Source organism: Diabrotica undecimpunctata, chromosome 3, assembly GCF_040954645.1.
Source record: "Diabrotica undecimpunctata isolate CICGRU chromosome 3, icDiaUnde3, whole genome shotgun sequence".
NCBI lineage: Eukaryota > Metazoa > Arthropoda > Insecta > Coleoptera > Chrysomelidae > Diabrotica > Diabrotica undecimpunctata.
This window is the reverse complement of record NC_092805.1, coordinates 90,863,936-90,889,277: the sequence shown is the minus strand read 5'-3', so window position 1 is coordinate 90,889,277 and position 25,342 is coordinate 90,863,936. Positions and strand designations below refer to the sequence as shown.

At 30.6% G+C, this 25,342-nt stretch overlaps 1 protein-coding gene across 3 annotated transcripts in view; it reads right to left on the bottom strand.

Annotated features, from left to right (window-relative positions):
• Window positions 1-24,869, bottom strand: part of LOC140437046 (uncharacterized) — a 126,873-nt gene extending 102,004 nt beyond the window's left edge. For 2 of the 3 annotated variants that reach the window (XM_072526283.1, XM_072526281.1), the window contains exons 1-3: window positions 24,747-24,869; window positions 5,416-5,626; window positions 2,135-2,553 (exon numbers count right to left, since the gene is read on the bottom strand). In XM_072526283.1, the coding sequence (XP_072382384.1) occupies window positions 2,135-2,553; window positions 5,416-5,620 (624 nt within the window). In that variant the 5' untranslated portion in view covers window positions 5,621-5,626; window positions 24,747-24,869. Of the gene's footprint in view, window positions 1-2,134; window positions 2,554-5,415; window positions 5,627-15,964; window positions 16,092-24,746 lie in introns of those variants that run through there. The other variant, XM_072526282.1, reaches the window with a different exon arrangement.
• Window positions 24,870-25,342: the final 473 nt, after the last annotated feature.

Genomic DNA, 25,342 nt, shown 5'->3' with positions numbered 1-25,342 from the left:
GTAAAACAGAAGTTATGATTCTAATTACATTTAACTATTAAGCTTGCTTTTGCAGATAAATTCCAGGGGGAGAGCTGTGTGTTTCAAGTTGGTCATTCAGAATTATATCTGTATTTTTTAATTTATTAATTTCAATAGATTCTAATAAAGATAGCTTAAGGCCCTTATGCAATTTATTATTTCTATTGGGAGTAAGCCACAATTTTTCTTTAACATAAGCTTATTTGACGTTTCGGTTTCCAATTCGGAAATCTTTCACAAAATACAAAACATTAATAAAATAAACAAATTGTGTTGTTGTTACTGACATATATTATACATTTTAAAGTATATGACTTAAAATAATATTGTCAGTATTTTTGAGTTGCATCCTGGGACGAGTGAATTGAAAGATAGTTCACTCGATTACATGATATCAACTTTAACTTAAGAATACCCATCAGAAAAATCATATCATGTAATTTGTCTTTAAAAAGACAATAAAAAATAGAGAATTTGATAGATCTGAAATATGTAAACTCGCATGGGAAAATGAACATAGAGTTCAATGGAAAGATGTTAAGTGTAGTTATGAGAGAAACAGATCGTAAAAAGAGAAAAATCAAAGAAGCAGCTCCAATTATGTTAAATGGAACCAATTGCGTCGGAAATTCCTCGTCAAAAAGCAGTAGGATCTGGTTACTCATATTAAAAGAAAAAATCAATAGAAAGAAAATGTCAATATTAGTAAGTCAATAACATATCGAGGCTACATCATGTATGTTTTAAAATAGCATACATAAAAAATCAGAGTTTGGTGTTACTATTGAGAGTAAAGTAAATGTAAGACCAAATACTTACCATGTTAATGATATATTTACTATGGCATCACTAACAGGAGAATTTTATTATCATGATTGCATGTGTTTGTCTTTTTGCAGGCAAATCACGTGTTATAATTTTTCTGACGAGTATTGTCAAGTTAAAGTTGATTTCATGTAATCCAATGCACTATATTCCAATAAAGTCGTCCCAGGAAAGCAACTCAAAAATATTGACAATATCATTTTAAAGTCAGCTACTTTAAAATATGTAATATATGCGTGAATTGTCGATAGGAATAAGTCAGATAAAATTAAATTATTAGAAGAATTTTTTTACCAACTACCAAACACAAAATTTGTTTAACTTTTAGATTAACAAAATTGTGGCTTATTCCCAGTAAAAATAGTAAATTGTATTAAGATGCCACAAAAAAATATAACGTCAGAACAATATTAAGGCCTTTATTTTGAATATGGAGAATTTGAAATTGGTCATTAAAATAATTAATTGGTCCATATTTTTGTGGAATAATAGAAAACAAAACAGTATTTTATTCTTAGATAACTGACAAAATACCAAAAAAAAAAGAAAATGATAAAAATGATAAAAAGAATTCAGTGCAAAATAGAAATAAAAGGAAAAACGGAAAATACAGAAGTGCAAAATCATTTTATTGGAATAAAACACGAAAATAATAACACCAGTAACAAGATATGCACAAGAAACAACAAAACTGCAAAATAGGAAGATCAATTTAAATTTGGAAAAAAATTTAAAGATTGATAAATATGACCAAAAAATAGACGATAGTTATGTTAATATAATTTTAATGAATCATGAAATTAACGAAATACTGGATAAGAGATTATAGTAAGATTTTTTAAATCAATGAAAATAAGACCATACAAAGATGTCATGCCAAACTGCGAAATAGATGAAAGGACCAAGTTGAAGGAGACATGCGAATTAAGAATAGAAAACCTGGCGAAAGTAATAGTGGATAGAAATGGAGAAGTTAAATCTATCAGGACAAAATATACCAATCGTAGTGAAATAACAAAAAAATAAAAACTAATCCACCGTGATAACTTGAGTGCTAGTTCCTGTTAACAGTTTAATTTCTAAATATTATGTAATAACTTATAAATAACTGCGGTAAATGTCATTACTCCTTTTCCCAAAAAATATAAATATAACAAAAATCCAACGTTACAGATGAAAATAATTATAGAGGATTAAGAGCAAAACTAAAAAGCTAGCTGGATTCTTCAAGCAAGACATTTATGAATTTTTGTCTTTGAAGACCCATGAAAATATTATAAATACTTACTGCTGCTTTTTCTACTTTCTGAAAACATTTGTTCAAAGACAAATTATGCCTCACACTGTTCTTCCAACCAGTTGGTGCGTTCTTGAAATAAGGAAAATTGTCTAAAATCCACGCGTAGATCTCCTTAACAGGCAAGGCTTTCTGATGTGAATTTTCGATAGCCATAAATATTAAACAGGAAAATGAATAGGGTGGTTTATGGTTCGCATGTATCGTAGGATTGTAGGGAACGTTATTGGGATGCTTGTTCCTGGGCGGGGACAGTATCAGAGGAGGATTTGGCATATTATAGCTATCGGAAGATTCCACTGATTCGTCCGTACTAGTGGGTGTTGAATGGTCGATTATTACTTCCTGATTATACACCTTGATTGGCGTTGAGTTGATGCTATTCGATGGCGAGGGATTAATATTCATACCTGAAAAATATATATTTTTAAATTATTCATTCTAAATTTTAAAGGGTTGCTGTTTTAAATCAATCTTCTTTAAAATTCTCCACAATGATAAATCACCAAGCAATGTCATAAAATTACGATAAGTACGGAATAAAATTCTAATTTTATTTTCCAGCTTAAAAATCCAGAAAATAATTCCACGGGAATTATGGGGTCATACCAATATGGACACAATGTAAGCACTCTTCTCCGTTTCGAAACAAATGAAAGCACAATCTTTATGGAAGAAAATTACAGCGGTCTTCATAAAAGATTATGCAAATAAGCTGTGTTATAAAAATTATACTATTAATAATTTTCAACCAAAGTATATAACTAAATATGCATTTCTCAATTTTAAAACATCTAGGATAAATGAGTATCCGGTAAAGTCGTAAACTGTAATAATCAAAAATATAATCTCTCAAATAACTTCTACATTTATTAACAAGAGGGACTAATAATTCAAAATATATCTAAACTTTAGTAGAGATAATTTCAAGTATGAATATTTTCCATGTAATATGGACTTTAAATAAAATATTCGCTTTTAATAAAAAATATGTTTTGCTTATCTTTTAAGTTATAAATAATGCGAAACAAAATGATTTCCTTATAGAAAAATGTATGTGGTGTGAAATACAAAATATTTATTAATGTAAACATTTTCGTTGAAAATCCACAATATGATATTGCATCTAGTTTTAACACTAAAGTTATTTTATCTTTTGTGTGGTTTTTAGATGCATCGAAATAAAAATCTCTTTTACACTGCTCCAAGAAATTAACGCACCATCTACAAAAACAAAAAAAAAAGCGATTCATTGATGTTTTAAATTTAATTGTATTCATTTTTGTATTGAATGTACCATGTATTTGAAATGTTTTTATCAATTTACTTGTTTTGTTTTTTGGTTTAAATACAACAAAAATACTGTAAATTTGTTAATTTCGATAACAGGTTAGTGTCATTTTAAGTCGTTGTGTGAACTATTGCTGTTTGTTGCGAACATTTTGCTATTACTTAATCAAAATGAAGAGTGCGCAAAAAGTGGTTTTGCACGAAGAAGGTTGGAGTTACAGACTTTAAGGGAAATGGTTCGGCGTACACCATACATCGGTCTCACGAATGATGGAACGGTACAGAGAGACAGGTAGTCATCTAGGCGTCCAGGACAAGGTCCATATCGTGTAAAAACGGCTGTCCAAGACCGTTTTTTACGACTTTGCACTTTAATACAACGATTTGTAACTACCAGAAGCTTACAATCCCATTGTTCGCCAACGCCTCAAGGAAGGTAATTTGGTAAATCGTATACCTGCCAGAGGGCCAGCTTTGGTAGCGAAGGCTGCCGAAAATATCTATCAAAACAACCCAATAAAAGTAAAAGTAGAAGAACTAACTGACCCTATTGAAACTTGTAATGGAATAAGACAGTGAGATTCCGTGAGTCATCTATTTTTCAGCCTAATTATGGATGAAATAATAAAAAAAGTAAGAACTAAAAAATGTTCCAAATGGGAGAAAAACAACTTATATAATCTGCTATGCAGACGACGCAATACTACTCTCTCAAAGTGAAGATGATTTATAACGTATGCTGCACCAATTTAATATAACCGCCAGAATATTTAACATGTTAATTTCTGCAAAAAACACAAAATGTATGGTTATAAAAGCAAATTTACTAAGATGTAAATGGGAACTGGAAGGTCAGATAATATGACAAATGATGGAGTTTATATATAGATGGAGGACAATATGGAGAAATAAAAATATCGGGAAAGAAATGCAAGGCAGAATTTAAGTCATCAGACAAATAATGATATACGCGGCAGAAACACGACCTGACAAAGAAAGGACAAAAAGGATGTTAGAAACAGAGATGAAAACACTTGGAAAAATTGATGGTTAAACAATATGGGACAGAGCTAGAAGTACAGATATACGACGTAGATGCAAGATGGAGAACATCAAGGACTGAGTAAGAAATAGAAGAGTAGAATGGAACGATCTATAAGTTGAAATACAACAAATACAATATCAAAGACGACAAGAGACGGTTCCTACATAGAAAGACGATCAGTAGGAAGACCACGAAAACGATGGAACGACAACTTACTAGAGGCACATTGAAAAATAGACAGTCGTGTTTAAATAAAAAGAAGAAGAAGAAGACAATAGTTCTGACACACTTCCACTATGTCTGTCTGTGTTGCCAATGAGTTTATTTCAGTTATAGTTGTCTTTATATACTGCCCAGTTTTTTGTTTTTGTACTCACATATGATAATACTATTTTTTAAGATCTCTCTTGTGTGTAACGAGTTGGTAAGCTCTGCACAAATATTATTTAAGTGTTCTTCAATTCCTTTAAATTATAGTCGAATATATGTATATATTGGTCGACTATCCACGGGCATTTGTTTGTTATTGGTTTTGGTACGTTGTTTTTACTATTATTACTTTACTGTTTTTTCTTTATTAGGGACTGTTACTATCAGGAAAATCATTATGATATACTGTCACAATTTAACTAACGCAATTTCCGCTAATAAAATATGATGCCATAAAACTGTTAAGATAAATTAACGGAAGATGATATACACGATTCTAAAATTACAGTTTTTGTACCATTTAATGAAAAATGTTTAAAATGACTGTTTGTCTAGATTTCCTTCCTGAAAATAAAGAAGTTAATACAAATCTGTTGCATAGAAATAAACAAAGTTTTATTATATTCCGCTTATCATGTGGATATACTTTAATCCTTATTATTTCAAATAAGTCAAATAAACAAGTCTAAATAAAATGGAAAACTATTCAGTTTCTAATTGAACAAACCTTTTAAAATATCACGTTCATGTAACCAATTTAAATTAGTAAGGTCATCGTCGGCTCTACTCTGACTTTGCGCAACAGCCAACAGCATAGATATGGGCGACTGTGCATCTCGAATCGGAGTTCCGGCTATCGGGCTCGCCGGAACTGACATCTTTGGAGATAATCTGCTCTCGTCTTGTGGAGTTAACGCTCTTTCTGGTGCCATTTATACCTATAAATAAAAACACGATATATTTCTTTAAGATTTAAAATACGTAAGGGAACGATTACCATATTTGATAAGTTGCTAAAGGACTTTTTGTTTAAGTTAAAAACTAATTACTATTTCTTGTTCTAGAAATCGCAATATAAAACTTGTCGATGGTAGTTTTGGAATTATTTCAAAATATTGAACAAACTCATATTAATGTTACCTCGAAAGATAAATTGGAATAAACCTAGAGACAAAATGTTAACCAACGGATTTAGCAGCCAGATGAGGAAACAACTAACTTGGACAAATTCAACCTAAAATACACACATCAAAATAATCTTGTTTTGTCGATTATTGTACCAACTTGGACGGTAATGCTGATAAGAATGACTATAAAAAATTTAACAAAACTTCAATATGCCTTTTTGGCTATAAGATAAAAAGTAATATCTCTTTATTGGTACTTGATTTATTTAGTTTAGCCAATAATGGAGAGACAAGTCGAAGAGAAGTTGCTGAGGTCCTCCGAACTGCCCCATATGAACAGCATATACATCGAACGAAGACAGCCATAAGACGATGGTCGGTGATTGATTCACTTACTGACAATTGTAAGTTTTGTCAGGTTTTGTTTTGACAACGTTTGTAGTGTGTTTATAAAATATTTTTGTGTCATTTAAATATTCAATCAATTTTCGTACTTTGAATCTATTTATTTTTTAACAAACAGTTGTTATAACGACTAACCGTTACCTTCGCATTCGATTTTAGTAGGATAAGAATTTATTTATTAAAACCTTTATTGACGAATAATATAATATTTATTTTAACCTCTAAATTGACATTTAGTTATTTAAATATGGCTAAAACCACAGGCTTTAAAAAAATAAACATATTTTTGGTCATAAATTAATTATCAATTGAATTAAAGCTATTTGCGGTCACTTTTTGACTGGCAACCTGTTATTAATGTATTCTCCTATTCTTAAATGTATGTAACAATGTGAGTTTGATTAACTACGTTTATGAACGTAGTAATCTTGCAGTGGTATCTCGTACTATTATGATATCCGTAGAATCATTAGTAGTTCAATTTTTTCGGACTTATGCAAAAAAAGTTTTTTGGGATAAACAAATTGAATAACTTTTTAAGTAAATCATTTTAGAATATTGTAAACAAATGGATTCCTTCCCAGTAGTGGTGGTGAGCTACAGTATTATACATCCTAGAAGAGCCTTCTTGTGTCTGATATGTAGGTTGTAACTCTTTCATATAATTTGTCAAACTTTGAACTTTTAATTTTAATCTAAATTCTACCCTACATCAAATAAACAGCTTATGACTGACTATATTGTACAGTTTCCATCAGACTGGTTATAACCATTGTCACTGATGTTTCAATATTCTCTTATGAATTTAACTGACAGTTCTTATTAAATTAACATTTTATATATAATATCAACTTTCTTACTCAATTAAGGTTATAGTTGCTAGCACAATTTTGATTTAATTTTGTTTTGACTTAACTCTTGCTTTTAGTTTTTATTAAAACAAAAACCTTTGTACTGCGGCCTGATGATGGAGCATATATTGTAAGCCTCGAAACTGGTAGCCTACAATTTAATTACAATAAAAACTACCTAAGATTGTGAGAATTGACTATCTCCTATACATCAGTATAAAGGTTTGGGTTATGGAGGTCAATAAAACTCTGGCTACTTGGATACCTGGCCGAGTCAAAGTCACGGGTATACCTTATTTCTCTGGACTAACATTTATATACACGGAGCATACTAGTTCGCTCCCAAGGTCAAAAAACACTCTCAATTACATAGTAGTTCGCTCCGAAAACCATAACCTAGTTCGCTCCCGTGGTCAAGCGGATTAAGTATTTATCTATTAAGTTCTAGGAAAATGAACACCAGGAAAATAGGTACTGCGGCTTTTGTATTTTATATTAGAAATTATATCAAATATTGGTAGTTACATATTTATATAAATACAGTGATAAGCGCGCTAATAACCGGCAAAATAACGCAAACGATGGAGAACATATGAATTTGTAAGATAAAAGAGATGAAACTAGTAGAGATGAGAAATTTAGTAATAGAAACCTATAAATTTGCATTCTATTCACTCGTTTCCCACCTTTAGACGTTTCAGAAGAGGATGTCAATTAAAACTGTCACTGTCACAGCGGTAGTTTCCAAACTTTTACGTCTAAAAGTAGGAAACAATAAATGAAATGTAAATTTATAGGTTCTATCGCTAAATTTCCCATCTCCACTAGTTTCATTTCTATTTATCTCACAACTTAATATGTTTTCCATCTTTTGCGTTATTTTGCTGGTTATTAGTGCGCTCATTACTGTTATGTATTTTGAAAAATGTTAGTGATTGATTTAGAAATTATATTAGAAATTTTGAATTGTTTTTAAAAATTACTGAAATAATTTTTGTGCCTATTCTAAAATATAGGTATAATAAGAAAGCAATATAAGTGTAAAAACTAAGATAATATGGGATATTCTCTACCATTACAAAATTAAACAAATATAAATTAAAACGAGGCATTTACTTCGCTAGAAATCTAAATGAAATACATTTGACAAAATCAAATCTACTAATTTTATTTTGCTTTAATTCCGCTATTTTGTGATCAACAAATTTTTGACGCTCTAGTACTTTTCGGTACACTTTTTTTGGTTTCACAGAACTTCGTATTTTTATATAAGTGTCAATTTGAATATTTTTTAAAACTTCTAAAAATTGAAATATATTAGGGTGCGGATTGTAAAATAACGAATTAAATTTAGAATGGAAACTTTCACAGGCATTGGTTGTGCGCTCAATTGATGGACTGTTTTCCGCTCACATCTCAGGAACGAAGTCTGCCTCTTCAGAAATATAGTTGTCCACCAAGTAGTCAGCAAATTGTTGTACGGCTTGGTGTTGTGCTGGTAATATTTCACTAAAGTCTAAAGCAAAACACTCACCTATTTCTAATGGATCTAGGAAAGGTAGACCAAACATATATCTAAGGTATTGTCCGACTTCATTGTCGTTTGAATACTCAGTAGCCAGACCAACTTTTTGAATTTTTCTCCACCATGATTGTCCGAGATGAAACCTACATCCTTTTATTTTCGCAGATGGAAGCACTTCACTTACATCTGCATGGATCGCTTTTTCGAAATCGGCATACACAACCTTGGGACTCAAATTTAAGTTCAATTTTGACACTCTTTAAACAATTTAAGGCAGTCTACACATATGAGTTTGTTAACTTATTTGAAAGCAAACAGAATGCCAACGGCACATAGTGTCCATTTTCGAGTCCGTGAACTGTAAATAGTAGAATAAAAAATTTAGTGCAGTATTTAAAAGTTCCATCAACATAAATTGTTTCTAATTTACTTAAAAATGTTAAGTTAGATACACAAGAGAAAGCAACAAATTTTTTTACCGTATCATTTTTCAATAAAAATTGTTCTTTTTGGTTGGTTGTCACTTCCACGGAGTTTAATGAGTCATGTACTTCCTGCGCGCACTTCGGAATTTTGGGAATAACTTGTTTTCTGCCATTAGAAATATTTTTTCTAATCAAATGTACATCTTCCACAGTAAGACTTTTAGTGCCTGTTTGTTTAATTTCGCTGTGTATCAACTTCAATGGTTTTTCACACAAATCATCCATTGCCTTCCGCTTAACACTATTACTTAATGTTTGCCGGTTTAACACTGTTTTTGATAAATGCTTTGTAACTTCTTTCTACACACTGCCAACGTTTGATATTATTAGCAAGCATTTTATGGAAGTTATACTTGTAATTGTCAATAACTAACATTGACTTGTCCTTTTCACTTAACATTTCACTTACTTCAGATTTCTCCATCATGAACTAGGTATAACGACATTCAAACTGGAACTAAAGTAATAATATTAAGATTCACACCACCCCTATTACTTATCATAAAATTTCAGGTAGACTACTAATTACCTACCAATCTTTTCAAAGAAATATATCAATTGCAAATTCTGCTACGGAAAAACCCAATCAAATATTGAACAAGGGAATATAAGCTCTATAGTGTATTTTTATGTATGAGAGAGTAATAAAACAATAAATTATGTATGCAAATCCCTAAACTATTGATACGGGTGACTCAATGAAAAACAGATATTTGTCAACAAGTTTACAGAAGTATATAGGAAAACAATTTTAAATTGAGTATGACCACCAGGTATAAAGGTTGGAGCAGAATAGAATACAATAGTTGTGAGGGTTACTAATCCCTAAATAAGGTTGCCAGTGTCGGAGTGATGGAGGTTAACAGGTACTAATGAATTTGCAAGAAATGTAAGATGTTTATTTTATTGGTTATATATAACCAATAAAAGTTTAATAAGTACCTACCTATTTGCAAAATAAAGTTTAATTCTTTAGATAAAATAAAACGTTTTATTTTATCTATTTGCAAAATAAAGTTTAATTCTTTGCCTATTTGCAAAATAAAGTTTAATTCTTTAGATAAAATAAAACGTTTTATTTTATCTGAAATGAGTGCATTCCACGAAGTAAGGGTTTCAACAATCAAACATTTAATTCTTTAATTCCAGGAATCTACGACAGTAATTGACTAGATAATTACCTTCTAAACTTATTCCACAGAAAATGTGATAGTGGGTTTTTCCATTTTGTATATAGGAAGGTCCAAGTGGCGTATTCAAAATTCTTAACAGTTCACTAAAAGTAGGTACTTCAGTTGCAAGGTGCAGTTTATTGTGTATACTAGTGTTATGGAAAATTTGGAAGTGCCGTGTAAACGCCGAAAAATTGGTCCTCTAACAGTTAATGAAAAAACATTAATATTTAATTGTTTTAAATCATTTACAGACAAACGTTTATGTGAAAGTGTTGATGAGACCGTTGAGTTAGTTAGCAGTACACTTGGTGTTGGGAAATCTACGATTTACAGAGTTATTAAAGAAGAGAAATGTGGTAGTTTTCAAATGCCACGTAATGCTCCAGGGAAACCAAAATTTCAAATAGAATATCATTTTAAAGAAGGACTTCGACGGAAAGTGCATGAATTCTTCTTTAGACAAGAATTTCCAACATTGGATAAAGTTCTTGTCTCAGTTCGAGATGATAAGGATTACCCAGAAATGAGTCGAAGTCGAAGTACGTTATGGAAACTTTTAAAAGAAATAGGCTTCCGCTGGAAAAAGAATCCCAGAAAGTCTATTTTATTAGAAAGAAGCGATATTGTCATATGGAGAAGACATTTTCTAAGAACCATAAAGGAAATGAGAAACCAAAAAAGAAAAATATTTTATCTTGATGAAACATGGATCAACGAGGGTCATACACCAAATAAATTTTGGCAGGATGAAACTGTTACAAGTCAAAGGCACGCTTTTGTAAATAACTTATCTACTGGTTTAAACCCACGATCAGGAAAGGGACGCAGGCTGATAATAGTACACATTGGCAGTTCAGACGGTTTTGTTGAAGGTGGTTTATTAACTTTTGAATCAACTCGTACCGGTGACTACCATGAAGACATGAACGCTGATGTCTTTCAAGAATGGTTCGAACAAATGATAGATCTTCTTCCTAAGAACTGTGTAATAGTAATGGATAATGCAAGTTATCACTCCAGACTTATAGAAGGACTGCCCACAACCAAGTGGTTAAAAAAAGACTTGCAGAATTGGCTGAGTTCAAAAAATATTACGTACCATCCCGGATCTATAAGAAAGGAACTTTATTCGTTGTGTGCCCTTCATAAAGAAAAATTTAAAAAATACGAAATTGATGAAATTGCCAAAAATCGTGGAATGACAGTACTTAGATCCCCACCATATCATTGTGAATTAAACCCGATTGAACTGGTATGGGCACAGATAAAGAGTGAAGTTTCAAGAAAAAATACCACTTTTAAAATTCATGATGTTAAACAGTTGTTTTTGGAGGCCGTAAATAAGGTAAAACCTGAAAACTGGGAAAAGGCAGTAAATCACACTATTAAAGAAGAGGAAAAAATGTGGAAGCTGGACAATATTACTGATAAAATGATCGAGCCAGTTATTATAAATCTTGGTTCTGAAAGTTCATCTTCTGAATCTGATTTGGATTTGTAACAAGTAGCTGTAAGTTTTATATTAATATTTTTATTCATCTATTTAACATACCTTAGACGGTTTTAAAAACTCTTTTTCTCTTTTGTAATTTTTAAAAATTAAAAAAAATGTGAATTTTTTAAAACCCTTTTTAATGTAGGCCAGTCAGTTCTAATATAGTGTGTGATAAAAGAGGTCACTTTTGTTTACATACACATAACACTTTATAACCCTGAAATAATTCATTTATTTTTTACAATTATTCAAAGAAATTTTTCAATTAATCTTGAGCACGCCCATGGAGTGGTCGGAGCTACCAGTTAAAATTATGCTAATTACTCTCTCGTTCATAAAAATAAACTATAACATCATAATACTTTAGTGATATTATCGTTATAATTTTAATATTTTTTTAAGTAAGAAGTAGTGTTATATAGTAGCATTGTTTAAAAAAGACTCATTCTTTTTTAAACAATGATGGTAGTGTTGTATTGATAGGTAAATACAAAGTTTGAGAAGACATTATTCAAATATCTTTTCTAAGAAATATATGGCCAGAGCGAATTTACCTATGCCCATTTTCTGTGGGGTATTAAAATCTGACCGCGGGAGCGAACTAGTATACACCCCATATACAACGTCGGCCTTTCTGTCTTTGACTTTAACTTTATATGATGAGTCCCTATAATGGGAATGGGCGTGAATGAAAAATAAACTATTAGACAGAAAAAATAAGACATTAATGCCACGTAATTCGACGCTATCTAAAAGACGTTAAATAATTTAATTAAAAAAAATGTTTGTGGGGTGAAATAGAAAATATTGTGTGAATTCAATATCTTCGTTGGATGTCCACTTTTAATTATTTTGCATCATTTTTAACACAAGAGATATTTTATCTTATGTGTGGTTTTGTGATGCGTGATACCTATATGGAACATATTTTTTGTGGCATTTTAAATATGTAACTTTTCTAGCAATAAAACCACATTTCGCGGAAAAACTACATTTTATTACCGTTTTTATTTTCGAATTGACCATATAATATATTGGTTATGTAATTGAAAGAAATGTAGAGTCAATATTAATATGTAGGTTGTTTATCTTAGTCCATTACTAGATTTAAAAATAACATCATTGCAACTAGTGAGGCGAAAAAATAACAAGGGATTTACAAAACTTAGAATATCAGTAGCATAAAAAAAGTTTATAATAAAAAAGAACTAATGGTAAGTATAGGAAATAAAAAAGTCAAAAAATTATTTGAGAGAAAATTGTAAAAATCAGATATGTAAAAAATCGAGCTAAAACAGGTTTAGATTTTACTGTACTAATAGAGCTGAATGTTAAAATTACTGAGTCACACACAAAAAAGGAAGAGGTAATCAAAACAAGAAGAAAAGTGACTTAAAATAAATTATTATTATTGAAATCTGTCACTAATAGGTCTGTAAGTTAATCTAACACTGTATATTTGATTACCTAAAAGGAATATTTACTGAAGTGATGCTATCGAAGTGGCAATTTGGGAGACATTCTTGTTCACAGTCACAAGAATAAACATATCCAGTAGTAACTTAATTATCATAAAAACATTAGAAATCCCAACAAAGTTTCCCAAATCACATGACATCTAGTGAATGAATACATTTGATGATGCATTGATTGTCAGAACAATCCTTACAGCAGATATCCTGGCTTACAAAAAAATAAAGGTATAACTCTAATTGCATTGCGAGTGTGTTAACAAAGTTAATCAAAACTTGGATAGATAAGGTAATGGTAGAAATAACATGCTAATAAAAACAGACACGCAGATGAAGCTTTTAAGATAATAATCCCAAATGAAATGATAAAATTCCCTGTGGTATACAGTAGGTATTCTAATTGAGGGAATGGTACGGATGCACATCTATTGAACTATTCAGAGCAGCAGCATCTAAGATCAGAATAGCCATGATGATTGCCAACCTCCGTCGCGGAGATGGCACGTGAAGAAGATTCTAATTGAATCTCTAAATAACAAATGCAAAGAAAGGAAGATTTGAAGTTTAAAATAATTAGTATTTACTGTGAGAATACAAAGTATACAAATATGACTTTGTAAATAAAAACGTTAAAATATATTATGTACATGAAGAAATCATATATATTGCTGAATATAGCATGTGGTTATGCCGTACAGAGAATTAGGAGTAAAAAGTTTCCATTATCAATTTGAAATGGTCTTCCTTTGGTTATACTTAGAAAATTATGTGACTTTCATACGGTTTGTTTGGCATGTTATCTCCAATTAGTCACTAACCTAGTGATACGGCTCAAGCCCGGAACTAGAGCGGGGCAAAGGGGACACGTGCCTCAGGCAGCAGATAATTAGTTATTTAAATTTTTCAAAATAATAATACCACAATCAATATTGTTTAATTTTATTTGTTTTTGTTGCACAATTTATCAGCTTTATTACACTGACACTATACACCAAATAATTATATCGATAGTTAAAAGTCGAAACCTCATAAGTCAATATCATTTTTTTTTTAACGAAAAAACTTTGATGTTTAATACATATCTTTTCTTTCTTAGTATTTATTTAATTATTACTTTGAAAAAAAAAACATGACAATACATAGTTTTTATGAATCTGGGATTTTACCAGAACATTCGGAACAATAGTTTCAACCCAAATCCTGAACTTATGAAATTTCGACATTTAACCGTTGATATTATGATACACAAGAATAAATTAATGCTCATGGAGTGTTATACTGTTATGCCTACTACTGATATGAATTAGTAACCTGAGTATGCTAAGCTCAACATTTTTTCGGATTTTTGAAGAAAATATATTCTTTCTTTGCGGATTCAACTTCACACTGGGAAGTCCTCTAAAAATATGTGCAACTGACATTGAAACCTGAAAGCAAGAAAAGATGATCTGCAAGATTAGATGTGGTCTAAGATGTGTATTAAAGTAAAGTTGGACAGGCTCTACAGTATATTAAACCATGATCTCTCAACACCTCAAACTATGAATGAGACCAGCTCCCTTTTAAAAATATTAGGAAACTTAAAAACATCGTTTTGGCTTGCTTTCAGATTAGTCAAGTCGATGAGTTTTTACAAAAAAAAAATATTTGACAGTGGATTTGACTTCCCTTCAAGGTCTTTTAAAGTTCTAGAAATCTTGCAGAGAGTTTGCTTCATCTAAGTTCTCAGAAGAAAAAAAAACAAAGAAAAAAGAAAAATTTGTCTGATAAGCTGAATCGAGATGAAGCTCTGAAAAGTTCTGAAAATGTCTACTAAGTAGCATGTGTAGTGCGTACCATAGAGGTTATTGACTGGATGATTAAGAAACTCGGTGATGGGTTTAAGGCTTTGCATCACAGCATAACATCAAGTTTTGATGCTTAACAGCATAAACATCAAGTTTTGATTTTTAAATGGAGTTTGAATTGAAGAAACGCAAATAAATAATGAAACCAGAATTACTGATCTCAACATTGAAAAAATTTTTGAAATAAAAAGTTTCAAGCACCAAGCTTTAATAGTTGACGAAGATTTAAAGGAAGTCACATTAAGAGAAATATTAAGTCGTATTTATAAAAATAATCTAGAGGAAGGCTGACATGTCCTGTGCCATTCAAAAACAGAAATAATATACAACAAAAATAAAATGAAAAATGCATAGTTTTTAAGTACATGTGTTATCAAATAATGTCAATAAATGATGTAATTTTTAGGAAGATGTTGAAATTAGTATTTGTATATCTCTTCAAGTTGAACTGATAGAAGATGTGAGAGAAAACCTCTCCATAATTCAGATGTTTTTTTTTGCCTTCCTTAGAAACTTATGCGACCTTCATGTGGTATATTATCTCCAATTAGTCAGTAACCTAGAATATGACTTTCTAACATGTCTTGTGCCATTGTGTCTTAAGATTTTTATCTTAAAAAACTAAATATAAAATGTATAAAATCTCGTATGTTGACTTTTTTTCAATACCTGCAGTTAAATCCCATTAGATTCCATGACAATTTATACCTATCATAATGAAAAAATATTGGATTATGTTTGGGTATATGAGATTGGATACATAAAAAACGTGTCTTATTTTGATCTGTTTCAAGTTGAGGTGCTCCATGCAACAACAGTAAACTGACAATGACATCAAGTACTATTATAAACAATAAAGTCTTAGTAGCACATGGATATTGCAAAATCACTAACCTTATAAAAGATGAAACGAGACTACAACTTTCTCCTTATGTTATTTGATTAAAATATGTATTTCCATATACCTTAATATCAGAAATTGTTGATATAAACAGGGACAGTTACAACAAGAACCTCGTATATACAAATATTACTTAATCAAGATAATAAATCAAGGACAACCTGTGTAATAAAATGTTATCACTACCTTATCATTTATAAAATATACAAACTCTCAGTGGTGTAGACAACTGTATTTTTGACAGATGTAAGGGGAATCTGTATTTAAGATGTCCAATCATTCAAGATTTAAAAATAAAAACTTTATCAACATTAATTCATTCCATATCCCAACAAATTTTATTTAACGCTAATACAACGGAATATTGAAGATTATGCACAATGGATAAAGTTATCTATCATCAGATATAACATAATTAATAGGAAAGGAAAGGTCAACCGACCATCGCCCAACTAAACACAGATGAGCAGGTTTTAAGCAATGCCCCTGGAACATGATATGGATGTCTATAATATTTTTGTCGACTTCAAGCATGACTCAATAAACAGAGCACATCTATACAAAATATTAACTGAATTTAAAATACCGCCTAAACTAGTTAGGCTCATCTGAATGAGGATGACAGACACAGTAGTTCAGATACAGATAAAACATGAGATGACAGACCCATTTCAAATAACACAAGGATGAAAACAGGGTGATGGACTGGCACCAACACTATTTAATTTAGAACTGTGTGTGTGTGTGTTTTATTGGCACTGGTTTTAGCAACCAACTGGCCAGTCAATTTGTTTTGAGTTCTTTCTTTTACAAAATATAGACTTAGTATCTGCATTTAAAACTATTGTATTGTATTTTCTATTTAACAGTGAGTACCTGAAATGTTAGAAACTTAGCAGTTTTTACTGTTTTTTTAACTACGCTAAGGCATAAATCTGATTCATCATTTCGGAGGTTTCGATCTTCTTAGTGACATTTTATTTTAATTTTTTTTATTATTCTTTTAGATTCTTTGACTAAAAGATGTGTAAAATTAGAAAGTAATTGAACATTAACTTGAACGATTGGTATAAAAATTTGATATTTGAATAAAATGTAAAGGAAATTCTAACAGCATATGTTGTAGATCAGCTAGCTCCCCACATATACATTCATCATGATTTGCAAGTCCTATTTTTTTTGTAGACTGGAGTCATACAGTGATTGCTTCTTATTCGGAATACATAGAAAAAGATCAGGAGGTAGAAACAATACACTTATCAATAAATCAGTCCAACTGACAGCCTATGCAGACGACATAAATATCATGATCAGAACCAAAGGAAAAGATGAGAATACACATACGGAACTTAAATCACACGCTAAACAAAAAGGCCTGTCAATAAACACAAAAATCATAGTACAAGGACGATTAGAGAGAACAACAAAACCCTACATCTACTGAAAAGTAGATAACTTTATCTATTTATGAGTCAACATCGCAATATCACAAAGGTCAACATTGAAGATGTAGAGCTTAAAGAAAAATCCTCATAGCCAATACGGCATACTTTGCTATGAGCCCCATATATAATTCATCAGACGTACACCAAAGAACAAGATACTAATCTACAAGACCCTAATCCGAGGATATGGAGCTATAGATGTTAAACTTGGTTACAGACTCAAAAATTTGTAAACTGCATGGACATCTTTAAAAAAAAAAAGGTACTGAGACAAATACTAGGCCCTATAAACAGGAAGAAAACAGGCGTTAAAAAACTGTTGAATGCAAGAATGCAGACCGAGAAAGCAATGGGAGGATAATGTGGATGAGGACGCAAGAAATCTCATTGGCAATAGATTGTGGAGGATACAGACTGTAACGAATTGGAGAAATTGGCTTAGAGAAGCCACGGCTCGAATCGGATTGTAGAGCCCTAGGGTTAATGGAGGAAAGAAATTCAAAAATGAATAAAAACCCAGGCTCTGCTTCAACAATTAAAAACTGTATGTGTATGTAAAAAATAAGAATATAAAATGAAAAAGTATATCAAATCAACGCTTATCCATCTACTTGCACACCACAGCCTCAAAGCATAGAATAGGTATAAATGAACCATATCTGTAATCTATACATTAAAAATTTTCGTGCAGATCCAACACAGAATATAAGAGAAATATGAATACTATGTAAATTAAACTACAAAATAACCATAACAAATCCTTTGTAGGAAGACTGACAAATTGTAAAAATCTAAGATGAAAAAAGGAAGATCTGAGAATATTCACTAATTATGAATTGAATGATTAAAAATGTTCATCTTAAGAAATTAAGACCAAAAGTTACTAGGTTTCTTAACATAGAAGATATTTATTCTGCATTGCAAAATAATAACACATAATTTGATAAATGTTATTAAATGTTACCCATGGTCCATGGTACACTGTTAAATGACTTCAGTAACACAAACAGAAAAAAATCAAACTTCAGATGTAAAACATATGTTGAATGTAAGATAATGGCCCAAACACATAAAAATAGAAAACATTTTTAAAGGACAAAACAAAAGGTCATAGAATAAAGAAAATTAAAATTTAGTGATACTGCAAGAGTACTTGCTACATACATTTAGGAATTTTTGACAGGAAATGCTTTTATATTAAACAAAAAATCATACTATATTAAAAAGCATTTTTAATACATACTTTATAATCGCTTTCCTCAGAATATCGTTTCTTACAAAAGAAGTTCTAGAACAATATGGCAACCCTTTTTTTACGACGCCACTGTCTACTATTTCAAATTATCAGGAATCCAAAAATGAATTTAATTTAAGAAGCAAATAATAATACGAAAATGTGTAGCTTCTAATCAAAACGTGTTTTAAAGATTACATAAAAATTGAATACATTAATATACTAGTGCAAGTAAAATAAAAATGGTAACTTCATTTCTTTAGGATTGTTAGGATTTTTCAAGATTAATTCATGGGCAGAATGGAATTTATATATTATGTAAACTGATGTGTCAGTATATATCACTGTGTGGAGTGTGATCCTTGTATCATTAAGGCCCTAAACTCTCTTTCAATGTATGTGAATTCAATTAACTTATTAGATTGTAAGATCAAGGACTATATGCCAATGGCATCTGACTCATACATTTTTTAAGAACAAGGACCAAACTCCACTGTAGATAGATTCCAACTTAACACTAATCACTACAAAGAACTCATTGTAAAATAGTTAAGTTTTATATTTTGACAACAAACTAAATTGGGAGCAGCACTTATGTATGTTTGTAAAAAAATTACCAGCAATAGCCATATTGGGAGAATTTGCACAATATGTAAATATATCACAGAGAGGAAACATGTATTTGTTCTTAACTCACAGGCATCTTAGATACCTTATATCTACCACAAAATATTTAAAAGACAAGCAATTGACTACCAACTACTACCAGGTTGGACCGTAGATGCATATACAGTATACTCCCTCTATAACGAAAACGGTTATTACGAGGTTTCGCTTATAACGAGATACATTAGATGTCCCGTGAAATTTCTATTGAACTATAACCGTCTATAGCGAGGCAAATTTGGTTATAACGAGAGAAAATAAGATCCAAAAACGTGTTTTCTACGTTTTTAGTCCGGTCGTGGCTATAAATAAATACCTTTTCAAACAGCCCCTCAATAAACTTAACTGCAGCCCGCAATAAACTTCTTTACAATGAATAAATACAACTGTTTCATATCTTTAGAAAATATATGATAGAATGATACTGGACCATTTAAAGCAGTTAAAAATAACAGAGTTCTTAAAATTGCAGAAGCAATAGTTTGTGTTATTCTTGAAAATACGATTTATACATTATGTAGTTGGAAAAAAATATAAATACAGCTTTTTTGTTTTAACGTATATCATTGATAATAAAAGTAAACAACTCTTTTATGTTTTAATATATTTCATTGACAATAAAAGTAAATAACTTTTTTTCAAAAACGCCATTCAAACAATATTTATTAGCATCTTATATTGCTCCGAATGGCTTCACTATAGGAAGTTAATGGTTTAGAAAACTACAGATTCATATGTATGCACAGTATTATGATTGTCTGATATAACGAGATCGGCTTATAACGAGGTAATTAGTCTGTCATTTCAGTTCACGTTATAGAGGAAGTCTACTGTATTTATGAATTTTTTTTTTACTGTAAATGCTTATAAATACAAAATATAATTAAGGCATCTAATCATATAATACTATATGTACTAAGAAACTAATAATTTTCTTAAATCACTAATTTCCTTTTGATGTTGATAAATGGTACTGTATATCATCCACAAACTTTTTGTAAGATGGTACATAATTACTAAATGCCAACTGCAAGCATGTTGTGAGATGTTTGTCCTGTTAACTGAAGAGCTATTTGTTTTAAACATGGATATTTGTCTTCGGATATAAAAGAACAAAATATAGTGTCAGATGGACTGGCTTTAAGATGTATATCAGAAAGTATCTTTAATACTTAATTTTGAACAGAAATGATCTCCATACTAAAAGCATTTAATATTTCAATAGCACATTTTTCAACATCTTCACAAAGAAAAGGATTAGAAAATAAAGGATAGGGCCCCAACAATCCACACTTGACATCTCAAAGGCCTGAAGCTTTCTCAAAGAACCTTCAGAAAGTGTCTAAGCCTCTACTCCATATAATAACGTAAGAAATACATAGCATCTGAGGAGAGAGATTTTGGTGCCAATTGGTAAATCGTAACTTCTGAAAAGAGACTTCATCGTTATGAAGGCTGATCTTGCTTTCCCTATGCTTCGTTTTATTTCATTAGAGTGGTTCCATTGGCTATTTATGTTGGTTTGTTGGTCAACCAAAAACTGTGTATTTAATATCTCACTCTTACTGACTACCATGTACATACTTTTTTTTTTCATATTGAGATCTAGCCCATGTTGTCTTCTGATATCTGTAACATTATTTTTTGCAAGCCATCTAAGCTATCTGCAAAAACTACTGTGTCGTCGGCATATCTAATGTCATTTAGACACAGTCTGTTGACTAACACACCTTCCTGTAGTTCTCCTAAAGCTTGATTGAAGATATGTTTCGAGTACATGTTAAATAACAGAGGGTACAGAATACATACTTGTCTCACTCCTCTATATATGGAGATTAACTCTGTCAACTGGTCATCCACTTTAATGTTGGCAGTTTGGTTGTAATATAAATTACATTATATTATTCTCAAATCTTCATCATTTAGCTCGCTACTTTCAAGATGCTTATGAGTTTATCATGTTTTATTCAATCTAATGCCTTTTTGTAGTCAATAAAGCAAATATATACGTCACAGTTGACACCCATGCACCTCTGCATAAGCAGAGTAGAGCCTGTCGGATGCCTAAGGCATCACAGAATCCAAATTGTGTCCATGACACTTGTTCTTTGCATTTTTTATATATTCTGCTTTGTATCAATTTTAAAAATGTTTTAAGTAAGTGGGTCATTAGGCTAATTGTATTGTAGTCTTTGCATGTTTTTGCATTTAATTTTTCGCTTTAGTTACAAAGGTAAACTTTAACCTTTTACATATATTTTGTTAAATATAGTTGTTATCCATTTTATTCCTTGTTCATCCATAAGTTTCAGGAATTCTGCACAAAACTAGTCAGCTTTACCGTCTTTAGTTTTTTTAATAGTTGATGTAACTTCTTGGATGGTAATCAGAGATCCTCTTTCGGTTAAGGATATTCAAATGATTCGTCACATCTGATAAAAAGCTAGCCATATTTCATGTTTTAAGTAACTCAGTAGCATCGTCTTGTTCATATAGAAAACAAATGATTTCAAGTAGTAGTTCTTGGAACCTTTTTAAAAAATTTTCACAGCTCAACTACCCTATGTAGTTGATCCGTTGTGGTTATAAAAAAGTGAATTATCAAATTATATGATGGAGCATAAAACACTTGCTTTAATAGAAATACATTTCAGGGGGGGGGACCTGTTCACAAAGGGTTTAACAAAAAATGATTACTCATTGTCATTTATAAACAAGAAATTTCACAAGATTGAAGAAAGGAAACAACAACACAACATAAGCAATCCAGAAAATTCACAAAAATGGATTTAAAGATCACAACAATACCATATGTAAAGATCTTAGAAAAATTTAAAAAGTCATGAAATAAATACATTAAATAAATAAATATATACACAACATTCAAAACAATCAATACACTGAGATCTATTCTGTCCAAAATCAAACCTAACAACACAAAAGAGAGATCAAAGAAATGCATCTATAAAATATCCTGTGAATGCAAAAATATTTATGTGGGAAAAACCGCAAGACCACTAAATGCCAGGATAAATGAGCATACATCAAAAATAGAGACTTCAACAAATCACAGACAATCAAACATGCCTGGCACAATGAGCATAGAGTAAAATGGAAAGGTGCAAAAATAGTCACTAAAGAATTTTTAATTATTTGCCTACAAGATTGAGGCCAAGGCCTCAATTTTGTGGCCTATCAATTTGAAAACATAACTGTCAAACAACTATTGGTTATAAGAACTCACTATTTCAAAATAATCTTTTTTTTGAAAACTATTTCTAGAATGGAAATCATAACATCAATATTGTAGTTTAATTCCATATAAACATAATGTGTAACTTAAAATATAAGTATTATATATTTATTGCTTTTATAAATTAAGAATATTATCAATGTTGGCAATTATTTAAAAATTAAACAATGGATAATACTATTATAAAATAGTCTCTACAACTTATGGTATAGACTTTAATTGTGATGTAGATTGTTAAAATAGGTTAACATCTACCTATACACCTCAAAGATAGCCAAACCTAACTATATCACAGTTAATTATGCATAGTGACCTGACAACATGATTATTGCTTCAGTTTATTTGTTATCATTCTAAAGCCACTCCTAAATCTAGCTTCTCTGAGAGATTAAAATGGTCACTGAAATGGTAACTGGACATTGTCTTTAAGAGACCACCTACACAAACTAGGTAAGGTGAATGAACCATGGTGCAGAAATTGAGAACTGGAAGAAGAGAGTGCCATATACATCCATGCCACTGCAATGTGTAAGTAATATGAGGCAGGAATTCACTGGTCAACTGAGGATTGAACCAGAAGTGAGAAGAGATCCTAAAACTACCAATAAGGAAACTTGGCATTTGTGGAGGCAACAGGTACGGTACAAAGGTCTTATGGTCAAGTGTCAGAGATTAATGAGTCTCATCTGAACTAAGAAGAAGACACCATGGTTCAATAAATTATTATTGTGAATGTAGTGAGGTTAGAGGTAGAGGCTTAAATCATATTTTACTAGAATGTCCTATCAATTAAAAACCAAAACTTTGGTATTTCCTTGACTGCAATATATCTAATATTAAGGTGTACTATAAAATTCTTCTCTTTTACTCCTAAGTAAAGGATAGTTAGTCCTCTGATTATTACTGGAAAAGTCTTTACCTATGTTATGTAGACCTATTAACAGTATCTTAAGAAGTAAAGAATGGTGCCAGTTTTCCAATATAGTAAGGGCAAGAATTGTAGCTAAACAGGAGAAGATTAAAGGAAGTACTGTCTGCTGATGCAAAACACAAAGTACTTACACTTAGTTACATCAGTGAATTTTCTATGATATGGTCCAAAAACAGATAAGAATAACACTAAAAATAATTCACTTTTGGCTACTTTTATACTTTTCAGTCACAATTACATTCCTTTAAAGATTTGATTGAACATTGTTAAAAATGTGTACATTTAAATTGGCAACACTGTGTAGATTTTGACAACAAATTGGTGACAGTTTGTGTATAAAAATCATTTTTACAAATAAAAGTCTTGCTGATGTTACAGAATTTAAATTATAAACAATAAATTATGTATCTTATTTATACTTTCTGTTACAAAAATATAGATAGAAAATCAAAAGTTTTTAATTTGTTATTACCAAATTGACTAAATATTTTACCAAATAAAAATAAAAGTACAGAAATATAAAGAATGACATGATTAATTTTTCAGTAAATATAGATGGTCAAGGCTTTAAGTGAACAATACCAAACATTTACACTATTTAACACTTATGTGGAGAATTGTGTACTTAATTATTTAATAATGAAAGTCAATTATTCAAGAATCCTTGTTTGAATTAACACATTTAATAACAGCACTCATATTTTTATGTTACTCTTGCAGTACAAAAAATGCAACATATTCGTTAATGATACATATGAATTCATCAAAAGTAAGTATTTGTTGAAATAAAAACAAGAAGGAAATCTAAATACTTTGGGATTATTTTAAGATCAGTGAGTAATTATAGAAATACTACAAACAGTTTACATTGTAAATGAAAAAAATAAAACAAATGAAGCCGACATTATCTCTGAAGCGCTGACTATATGCGTTTTAAACAAGGTCTAACGTTTTAAGAAGATCAAGATGTAGGAATGTAGATACAGCATGTGATAATGTTGCATAAGTTTGAAAGACTAAAATAGTCCAACTGGAATTAAAACGTTCCTGAAGACTCCAGAAGGTTGATTGATTGTTTAAAACATTGTATATTATTAAAGATATACAAAAATATAGTTTATTCTTAAATAAATATAGGTCAAATTTCATTTCGAAAACGTGCTCTTGTCAAGGGTAGAATATAGAAAAAAGAGAAAAAGTTGTAATTTATATTGAACATTCTATTTCATTTGAAATAAAGTATTACCTTTTATTAAATAACTTAACACTACACAAAAACTCTGTTAAAAGCATGAAAAATCATAATACCCCAGTTGCTAACAACACATGACACCCAGACAGATGACGTGACGTAGGTATTATTTTCGTTTACAAAAATTGAAACTCTAAACTGTTGACAACAAGGGCAGATATATACAACTTTTACACTAGTTAAGAGAGATAGAAAAAAAACGTCAGCATTTATAAACAAATTGAATTGCTTACCTTACAGTTGGCAGTGTATTGACAATCATCATCAGGCAATTTTACATGTAGTCAAAGAAAATGCTTCCCTGTCAAAGACGACAAATATTCTGATAAGAATAAGGAGAATATGCAATCATCCTAGGTCGTTAGAGGATTGTAATGGGTACAGTTTTTTTCGTAAAGCAATTAATTAGACCACAATTAATTACTTATTTTTTAAATAATGGGAAATCGTTTGCTGGCTAATACAAAACTAACAAATTGTTTGTAGGTTCATCTAATTAGTTGTTTTAGGATCAAATAATTAAGAAAAAACAATTAAAATATTCTGAGTATGCGTCACCAGCCTAACACCAGATTAATTCTTCCTCAAGA